The following is a 10,305-nucleotide window of genomic DNA, read 5'->3' as shown; positions in this document are numbered from 1 at the left end:
AGCAGTGTTTCCCCCCTTACTCTATATAAGACAGTGATATTGCAGTGTTTCCCCCCTTACTCTATATAAGACAGTGATATAGCAGTGTTTCCCCCCTTACTCTATATAAGACAGTGATATAGCAGTGTTTCCCCCCATACTCTATATAAGACAGTGATATAGCAGTGTTTCCCCCCTTACTCTATATAAGACATGTGATATATCTCTGTGGATTCCCTTGTGTGTGGCTGGTTTCCAGCGAGTGTGCGGATATGTGACCCCTGGGCCGTGTCCCCACACGGGGAGGAAGTTGGGGATATGATAGGAAATGGATATTTTGAAAAGGGGAAGCTCGCCTCTTCCTGCTCTTCCTTGTGACTTCGGACGACCCGTCCAGCATCACAAGGAATTCGGTGCTGCCGGAGCGCTGCGGACCCCCAGCACGATGTGGGCGCTGATTCTCCCTGCCGCTGCTCTTCTGAGTATTTCCTCGGCGTGCGATTTCAGTCCATCGTCGCCCGGAGAGACTGGGATAGTCTGCAGGGTGACGAAGCCGGCCGCCTTAGTGTGTAAGTGCCTTGTACGTACCCGTTACCCGGGCAGTGCTAGGGTTTCCTACATATTCATTAGCAAGGTTTGCATTACACACATTATCGCAGTGAAAAGATTCAGCGCAGGGACCTGCTATTGAGGCTTAGCTGGACGTAAGCTAAATAATAATAGCACGTTCTTGTATAGCGCTGCTAGTTTTACATAACGCTTTGCAGAGACATTTTTCAGGCACAGTCCCTGCCCCGTGGAGCTTACAATCTATGTTTTTGGGGTGTCTGAGGCACAGGGAGATAAAGTGACTTGCCCAAGGTCACAAGGAGCCGGGAATTAAACCAGGTTCTCATGCTTCACACTCGGTGACAGTCAGTGTCTGTACTCACTGAGCCGCTCCTTCTCCCAGGCTCCCCTGCCTCACACTCAGTGCCTGTCAGTGTCGTTACTCACTGAGCCGCTCCTTCTCCCAGGCTCCCCTGCCTCACACTCAGTGCCAGTCAGTGTCTGTACTCACTGAGCCGCTCCTTCTCCCAGGTTCCCCTGCCTCACACTCAGTGCCAGTCAGTGTCTGTACTCACTGAGCCGCTCCTTCTCCCAGGCTCCCCTGCCTCACACTCAGTGCCAGTCAGTGTCTGTACTCACTGAGCCGCTCCTTCTCCCAGGCTCCCCTGCCTCACACTCAGTGCCAGTCAGTGTCTGTACTCACTGAGCCGCTCCTTCTCCCAGGTTCCCCTGCCTCACACTCAGTGCCAGTCAGTGTCGTTACTCACTGAGCCGCTCCTTCTCCCAGGTTCCCCTGCCTCACACTCAGTGCCAGTCAGTGTCTTTACTCACTGAGCCGCTCCTTCTCCCAGGTTCCCCTGCCTCACACTCAGTGCCAGTCAGTGTCTGTACTCACTGAGCCGCTCCTTCTCCCAGGTTCCCCTGCCTCACACTCAGTACCAGTCAGTGTCGTTACTCACTGAGCCGCTCCTTCTCCCAGGTTCCCCTGCCTCACACTCAGTGCCAGTCAGTGTCTTTACTCACTGAGCCGCTCCTTCTCCCAGGTTCCCCTGCCTCACACTCAGTGCCAGTCAGTGTCGTTACTCACTGAGCCGCTCCTTCTCCCAGGTTCCCCTGCCTCACACTCAGTGCCAGTCAGTGTCGTTACTCACTGAGCCGCTCCTTCCCTGCTTTGTTATGCACCCTTATGTATATTTTTCACCACATATTGCTATCCCAATGGGAGAATCGCAGGGATTCACGTTCTGTTTTTCCCATATGTACGGCCAATGTTTTCGCCAGCAGCAGGCTCCCTACACGGAGAAGCGCGGTGAATATATATTTCTTTTACATATTAGTCGCTGATCTGAGGAAGAGAGGAGAACTCTCCAAAACTTGTCTTAGGCTGCGTCCCCGCTAGCGCTGAGCTCGCTGAGCGGGTGGCGCTTGGCGAGGTGACTTGCATATATATATATATGCGCGTATGCGCGGGCACACATGCTCACCGGCGCTTAAGTAAACAAATTATTTAAACTTTCTAGCGCGCTCAGCTTCCCCTGCAGCGTCCCCCCCCCCCCTACCGAGCGCTTGCGAAAATTTAAAGTACACCAGGCGCTCATGCTTGGAGAGCTCTCCAAGCATGAGCGCGCTCAGCGCCAGCGGGGACAAAGCCCGAGAATATTAATTGTTGGTCCAAATAAAAAATGGTCTCACTACTGAACTACTCCTTACACGTACAAATCAGTGAAATGAGAGCCCGCTTTGTGTGTTTGCTACCAACATATTCCATTGCTACCAACATATTCCATTTGCTACCAACATATTTCCATGAATTCCAAGGGAAAGTGTGCGATCTGTGGGATTTACACACCTTGCGATGGACTGAGCTAGGCCCGAAGCCTCCCAGGTAAGGGAATGAGCTGTATGTTTGCCGGAGCGCGCAATAAACGTTATTATACAAATTCCTCACATCCTTACTAATCCGATGTCTCAATTGGAAAAATAATCCTAAAATTGGTTCCACGGGAGAAATGGTTTCAATCTGATACACGTGACGTTTGTACGGAGCGGACGTGGCGAAGCGGCAGTGGGATGGAATATTTTTGCGAGGCCCATTTCCACAAAACGGTGCTGTGCTTTAGCACACCTCCGCTCCCGTTCAAATGAATGGGTAACATCGCGCTGAAGCGGAGCACCGTTTTGTGGCTCTGGATCCGAGTGTCACAAGGTATAAGAGTGACTTGTAATGCGTTTGTTAATGTCATTGTATTATGTGTCGGAAAGTGCAGTCTCCCTGCCCGGGATTCAGACCAGAGACCCATTCAACCCTAATATCTCTGTTTGTCTTATCATATATGTAACACTTTGACATACAATGTTATTGTCCTCCTTCCCTCTTTGTACTGCGCTGTGGAATGTGTTAGCGCCATACAAATATAAAGAGACTGGAACAGAACACCTGTCTATAAGGTGAATGTCGTGCGCTCTCTTGGCAGTGAATGAACAGACGGCGCAGGTGATCCAGGCTGCGTTCAGACACGCGTCTTATCCAGACATCAACGGAGAGAAGGGCGTCAGGTTCCTGGAAAAGTAACATATGGTTTAACCAAGTAAGAGCCCCCCCAGCACTCACCCGCATCTCCCCCCTCTGTAGCAGGGGGGTGCAAACTTTTTCCCCAGCGCCCCCCTGTCGGCTCTCCCCCCCCCTGCTCGCGCCCCCCTCCTTATCTTTTTTCCTGCGTTCTGATGTCTCGAGGTCACATTGCCATGGCAACGCGACATCACGTGACCCCACTGCCTCATTTGACGACGTGTTGCCATGGCGACGTCAGAAGCCGCCGGAGCCAAGGTAAGGGATGTTAGAGACCTTCGCCGCGCCCCGGCATTTCATTTAAATGCCTGGGGGAAGAGCGCGGGCCCCCGTTACCCACCGTCCCCCCCCCCGCTGAGGATCTCGTGCCCCCCCAGTTTGCGGACCCCCACGCTATAGTGCATAAATATCAGCTGATATGAGCAGGATTAAATAAACGCGTCAGTGTGCGCGCAGGACGCGAGGTTAGAGCTGAGGCCGGGCAGTCTGAGCGCGGCTCAGTATGTCTGTACACAGGCGTGTGCTCGCTGCTTGCCAGGCGTGTGCTCGCTGCTTGCCAGGCGTGTGCCCGCTACTTGCCAGGCGTGTGCTCGCTGCTTGCCAGGCGTGTGCTCGCTGCTTGCCAGGCGTGTGCTCGCTGCTTGCCAGGTGTGTGCCCACTGCTTGCCAGGTGTGTGCCCGATGCTTTCCAGGCGTGTGACTACTCTGTTCTGCGTTAGTATTCAGATCAGTAATCTGTCCATTGGGAGCAGCGCGGTGGAGCTGAACGCAGGCGATGCTGTTAACATTGTGATTAAGAACGTTACCGCGTCCTTCAAAGGGACCTTAAACTACGGCTACGGAGCCTGGTTGTAAGTATTTACACAACAATATACAGCTCTGTGTATAACACACAGGCAGCTCTGTGTATAACACACATGCTGCTCTATGTATAACAAACACAAGATGCTCTATGCATATTACAGATACACACGCTGCTCTTCCTATAATACAGATACACATCCTGCTCTGTGTATAATACAGATACACACACTGCTCTGTGTATAATACAGAGATCAATATCTACGTTAGTCCATCTAAATGTAGGAAGCATTCTCAAAGTGACAGCCCCTCCCCCTTCTGATAGGCTCTGGCTCTATTTTGAGCCCCGCCCTCTCTCTAGCAGTGCACCAATTGTATCTAGTAACTACCCAGTCAATCATATTCCAGGACTACATTTCCCACAATGCTGTGCAAGAACTGAATTAAATAACCCTGAGCAAGCGATCGATTACAGGAGAACGGGTCGATCTGCAGCTTAGCTACTGACTTGTCAGTGTGCAGATTGTACATATTGAATAGGAAAAATATATATACAGTATATATATATTTTTTACAAATGGCAGCTTGAACTGCAGCTTTAATGTTATGCCAGTAACACAGTTGGTAGCTCTTCTGACACACTGTGACATTGTGCTGCAATTTTTGACTTGATTCCCACTGGATATAGTTACAATAGTATCTGTCTTGTATCATTGACTTGATTCAGGTGAGTGATTCCTGGGCTGCTAGTTACAGTATCCTGTTATGCAGCTGCTGACAGAAGAGTTTGCAACATGTTTAATTAATATACATTGTAACTACCTCTCATAAGTGATCTGAAATATCACCATAGTCCTCCTGCAGATATATCTGACTACTCTATCAGTGATATTATATTTACCTGAGTATAGGTTATTCATTAGTGTTAATTCCGGAGTAGCCTATCCTGGGGCATTTTATTGTATTTTTCACTGTATATATTAATATCACATGCGTCGTTGTCCAATAGTATCATTAATAAGATGTGATTGTTTTCTTTATAGAAAGTGATTGATGGTTTGTAGTACTCGTCAGTTGATCTATCCTGTAATATTGCTATCTTAACATATTACCTTTCTAGTCTCAACATTAAGAATATTGAAATTCTATAGATAATACAGTCTGAACCTATTTCTACCCCAGAGTGTAGCTGTGAAAAGGGATCTAGTGTAAATGATCCTCTTTACACTATATGTATTACATATTATAATACAGACACACGCTGCTCTGTGTATAATACAGATACACACGCTGCTCTGCGTATAATACATGTATACACGCTGCTCTGTGTATAATACATGTATACACGCTGCTCTGTGTATAATACATGTATACACGCTGCTCTGTGTATAATACATGTATACACGCTGCTCTGTGTATAATACAGACACACGCTGCTCTGTATATAATACAGATACACACGCTGCTCTGCGTATAATACAGAGACACGCTGTTCTGTGTATCATACATGTATACACGCTGCTCTGTGTATAATACAGAGACACGCTGCTCTGTGTATAATACATGTATACACGCTGCACTGTGTATAATACAGAGACACACTGTTCTGTGTATAATACATGTATACACGCTGCTCTGTGTATAATACAGAGACACTGGTTTCACGGTATATTCCTCTGTATTTCAGGTGTCTGTACTTAACCAGCACAGCCAAACATTTGCAGCACTGTAGTTGCACAGATTTACCACAAGAGGGAGCGCTGTAATCATTAACAGAAAGCAGCAATCCTGAGTTATTACCGGATGGGAAATGGGGAGGAGTTTTTGCGTCCCGAGCCGCGATATCCCCCCTCCGCGGAGCCCTTTCCCAGCGCCGCGATATCCCCCCTCCGCGGAGCCCCTTTCCCAGCGCCGCGGTATTCCCACCCCCGAGGAGCCCCTTTCCCAGCGCCGCGGTATTCCCACCTCCGGAGCCTCTTTCCCAGCGCCGCGGTATTCCCATCTCCGGAGCCTCTTTCCCAGCGCCGCGGTATCCCACCTCCGGAGCCTCTTTCCCAGCGCCGCGGTATCCCACCTCCATGGAGTCTCTTTCCCAGCGCCGCGGTATTCCCACCTCCGGAGACTTTTTCCCAGCGCCGCGGTATCCCACCTCCACGGAGCCCCTTTCCCAGCGCCGCGGTATCCCACCTCCCGGAGCCCCTTTCCCAGCGCCGCGGTATCCCACCTCCGGAGCCCCTTTCCCAGCGCCGCGGTATTCCACCTCCGGAGACTTTTTCCCAGCGCCGCGGTATCCCACCTCCACGGAGCCCCTTTCCCAGCGCCGCGGTATCCCACCTCCCGGAGCCCCTTTCCCAGCGCCGCGGTATTCCCACCTCCCGGAGCCCCTTTCCCAGCGCCGCGGTATCCCACCTCCACGGAGCCCCTTTCCCAGCGCCGCGGTATCCCACCTCCGGAGCCTCTTTCCCAGCGCCGCGGTATCCCACCTCCCGGAGCCCCTTTCCCAGCGCCGCGGTATTCCCACCTCCCGGAGCCTCTTTCCCAGCGCCGCGGTATCCCACCTCCCGGAGCCTCTTTCCCAGCGCCGCGGTATCCACCTCCGCGGAGCCTCTTTCCCAGCGCCGCGGTATCCCACCTCCCGGAGCCCCTTTCCCAGCGCCGCGGTATCCCACCTCCGGAGCCTCTTTCCCAGCGCCGCGGTATCCCACCTCCGGAGCCTCTTTCCCAGTGCCGCGTTATCCCACCTCCCGGAGCCTCTTTCCCAGCGCCGCGGTATCCCACCTCCCGGAGCCCCTTTCCCAGCGCCGCGGTATCCCACCTCCACGGAGCCCCTTTCCCAGCGCCGCGGTATCCCACCTCCCGGAGCCTCTTTCCCAGCGCCGCGGTATCCCACCTCCCGGAGCCCCTTTCCCAGCGCCGCGGTATCCCACCTCCCGGAGCCCCTTTCCCAGCGCCGCGGTATCCCACCTCCCGGAGCCCCTTTCCCAGCGCCGCGGTATCCCACCTCCCGGAGCCCCTTTCCCAGCGCCGCGGTATCCCACCTCCCGGAGCCCCTTTCCCAGCGCCGCGGTATCCCACCTCCACGGAGCCCCTTTCCCAGCGCCGTGGTATTCCCACTCCCGGAGCCCCTTTCCCAGCGCCGCGGTATCCCACCTCCCGGAGCCTCTTTCCCAGTGCCGCGGTATCCCACCTCCCGGAGCCTCTTTCCCAGCGCCGCGGTATCCCACCTCCCGGAGCCCCTTTCCCAGCGCCGCGGTATTCCCACCTCCACGGAGCCTCTTTCCCAGCACCGCGGTATCCCACCTCCCGGAGCCTCTTTCCCAGCGCCGCGGTATCCCACCTCCCGGAGCCCCTTTCCCAGCGCCGCGGTATTCCCACCTCCACGGAGCCTCTTTCCCAGCGCCGCGGTATCCCACCTCCACGGAGCCTCTTTCCCAGCGCCGCGGTATCCCACCTCCACGGAGCCCCTTTCCCAGCGCCGCGGTATCCCAGCTCCGCGGAGCCTCTTTCCCAGCGCTGCGGTATTCCCACCTCCGCGGAGCCTCTTTCCCAGCGCCGCGGTATCCCACCTCCACGGAGCCCCTTTCCCAGCGCCGCGGTATCCCACCTCCCTGGTATCCCACCTCCCTGTGCCCCTTTCCCAGCGCCGCGGTATCCCACTTCCCGGAGCCCCTTTCCCAGCGCCGCGGTATCCCACCTCCCGGAGCCCCTTTCCCAGCGCCGCGGTATCCCACCTCCCGGAGCCCCTTTCCCAGCGCCGCGGTATCCCACCTCCACGGAGCCCCTTTCCCAGCGCCGCGGTATCCCACCTCCCGGAGCCTCTTTCCCAGCGCCGCGGTATCCCACCTCCCGGAGCCCCTTTCCCAGCGCCGCGGTATTCCCACCTCCACGGAGCCTCTTTCCCAGCGCCGCGGTATCCCACCTCCCGGAGCCTCTTTCCCAGCGCCGCGGTATCCCACCTCCCGGAGCCCCTTTCCCAGCGCCGCGGTATTCCCACCTCCACGGAGCCCCTTTCCCAGCGCCGCGGTATTCCCACCTCCACGGAGCCTCTTTCCCAGCGCCGCGGTATTCCCACCTCCCGGAGCCCCTTTCCCAGCGCCGCGGTATCCCAGCTCCCGGAGCCCCTTTCCCAGCGCCGCGGTATCCCACCTCCACGGAGCCCCTTTCCCAGCGCCGCGGTATCCCACCTCCCGGAGCCCCTTTCCCAGCGCCGCGGTATCCCAGCTCCGCGGAGCCTCTTTCCCAGCGCTGCGGTATTCCCACCTCCGCGGAGCCTCTTTCCCAGCGCTGCGGTATTCCCACCTCCACGGAGCCCCTTTCCCAGCACCGCGGTATCCCACCTCCCGGAGCCCCTTTCCCAGCGCCGCGGTATCCCACCTCCCGGAGCCCCTTTCCCAGCGCCGCGGTATCCCACCTCCCGGAGCCCCTTTCCCAGCGCCGCGGTATCCCACCTCCCGGAGCCCCTTTCCCAGCGCCACGGTATCCCACCTCCACGGAGCCCCTTTCCCAGCGCCGCGGTATTCCCACCTCCCGGAGCCTCTTTCCCAGCGCCGCGGTATTCCCACCTCCCGGAGCCCCTTTCCCAGCGCCGCAGTATCCCACCTCCCGGAGCCTCTTTCCCAGCGCCGCGGTATCCCACCTCCCGGAGCCCCTTTCCCAGCGCCGCGGTATTCCCACCTCCCGGAGCCCTTTCCCAGCGCCGCGGTATTCCCACCTCCACGGAGCCTCTTTCCCAGCGCCGCGGTATCCCACCTCCGCGGAGCCTCTTTCCCAGCGCCGCGGTATCCCACCTCCCGGAGCCCCTTTCCCAGCGCCGCGGTATCCCACCTCCCGGAGCCCCTTTCCCAGCGCCACGGTATCCCACCTCCACGGAGCCCCTTTCCCAGCGCCGCGGTATTCCCACCTCCCGGAGCCTCTTTCCCAGCGCCGCGGTATTCCCACCTCCCGGAGCCCCTTTCCCAGCGCCGCAGTATCCCACCTCCCGGAGCCTCTTTCCCAGCGCCGCGGTATCCCACCTCCCGGAGCCCCTTTCCCAGCGCCGCGGTATTCCCACCTCCCGGAGCCCTTTCCCAGCGCCGCGGTATTCCCACCTCCACGGAGCCTCTTTCCCAGCGCCGCGGTATCCCACCTCCCGGAGCCCCTTTCCCAGCGCCGCGGTATCCCACCTCCCGGAGCCCCTTTCCCAGCGCCGCGGTACTTCCACCTCCGGAGCCCCTTTCCCAGCGCCGCGGTATCCCACCTCCCGGAGCCTCTTTCCCAGCGCCGCGGTATTCCCACCTCCACGGAGCCTCTTTCCCAGCGCCGCGGTATCCCACCTCCCGGAGCCTCTTTCCCAGCGCCACGGTATTCCCAGCTCCGCGGAGCCCCTTTCCCAGCGCCGCGGTATCCCACCTCCCGGAGCCCCTTTCCCAGCGCCGCGGTATCCCACCTCCAGAGCCTCTTTCCCAGCGCCGCGGTATTCCCACCTCCCGGAGCCTCTTTCCCAGCGCCGCGGTATTCCCACCTCCCGGAGCCCCTTTCCCAGCGCCGCTGTATTCCCACCTTCCGGAGCCCCTTTCCCAGCGCCGCGGTATTCCCACCTCCCGGAGCCCCTTTCCCAGCGCCGCGGTATTCCCACCTCCCGGAGCCTCTTTCCCAGCGCCGCGGTATTCCCACCTCCCGGAGCCCCTTTCCCAGCGCCGCAGTATCCCACCTCCCGGAGCCTCTTTCCCAGCGCCGCGGTATCCCACCTCCCGGAGCCCCTTTCCCAGCGCCGCGGTATTCCCACCTCCCGGAGCCCTTTCCCAGCGCCGCGGTATTCCCACCTCCACGGAGCCTCTTTCCCAGCGCCGCGGTATCCCACCTCCCGGAGCCCCTTTCCCAGCGCCGCGGTATCCCACCTCCCGGAGCCCCTTTCCCAGCGCCGCGGTACTTCCACCTCCGGAGCCCCTTTCCCAGCGCCGCGGTATCCCACCTCCCGGAGCCTCTTTCCCAGCGCCGCGGTATTCCCACCTCCACGGAGCCTCTTTCCCAGCGCCGCGGTATCCCACCTCCCGGAGCCTCTTTCCCAGCGCCACGGTATTCCCAGCTCCGCGGAGCCCCTTTCCCAGCGCCGCGGTATCCCACCTCCCGGAGCCCCTTTCCCAGCGCCGCGGTATCCCACCTCCAGAGCCTCTTTCCCAGCGCCGCGGTATTCCCACCTCCCGGAGCCTCTTTCCCAGCGCCGCGGTATTCCCACCTCCCGGAGCCCCTTTCCCAGCGCCGCTGTATTCCCACCTTCCGGAGCCCCTTTCCCAGCGCCGCGGTATTCCCACCTCCCGGAGCCCCTTTCCCAGCGCCGCGGTATTCCCACCTCCCGGAGCCTCTTTCCCAGCGCCGCGGTATTCCCACCTCCCGGAGCCCCTTTCCCAGCGCCGCGGTATCCCACCTCC

The 10,305-nt window shown here is 58.1% G+C and overlaps 1 protein-coding gene across 1 annotated transcript in view; it reads left to right on the top strand.

Annotated features, from left to right (window-relative positions):
- Nucleotides 1-231: 231 nt before the first annotated feature.
- Nucleotides 232-10,305, top strand: part of CETP (cholesteryl ester transfer protein) — a 32,112-nt gene continuing 22,038 nt past the window's right edge. The window contains 4 exon segments of the mRNA XM_075576861.1: nt 232-548; nt 3,003-3,086; nt 3,089-3,116; nt 3,817-3,948. Of these exon segments, the coding sequence (XP_075432976.1) occupies nt 308-548; nt 3,003-3,086; nt 3,089-3,116; nt 3,817-3,948 (485 nt within the window). The 5' untranslated portion in view covers nt 232-307.

The sequence above is a fragment of the Ascaphus truei genome, chromosome 19, assembly GCF_040206685.1.
Source record: "Ascaphus truei isolate aAscTru1 chromosome 19, aAscTru1.hap1, whole genome shotgun sequence".
NCBI classification, from domain to species: Eukaryota; Metazoa; Chordata; class Amphibia; order Anura; family Ascaphidae; genus Ascaphus; species Ascaphus truei.
This window is presented reverse-complemented; position numbering and strand designations above follow the sequence as displayed.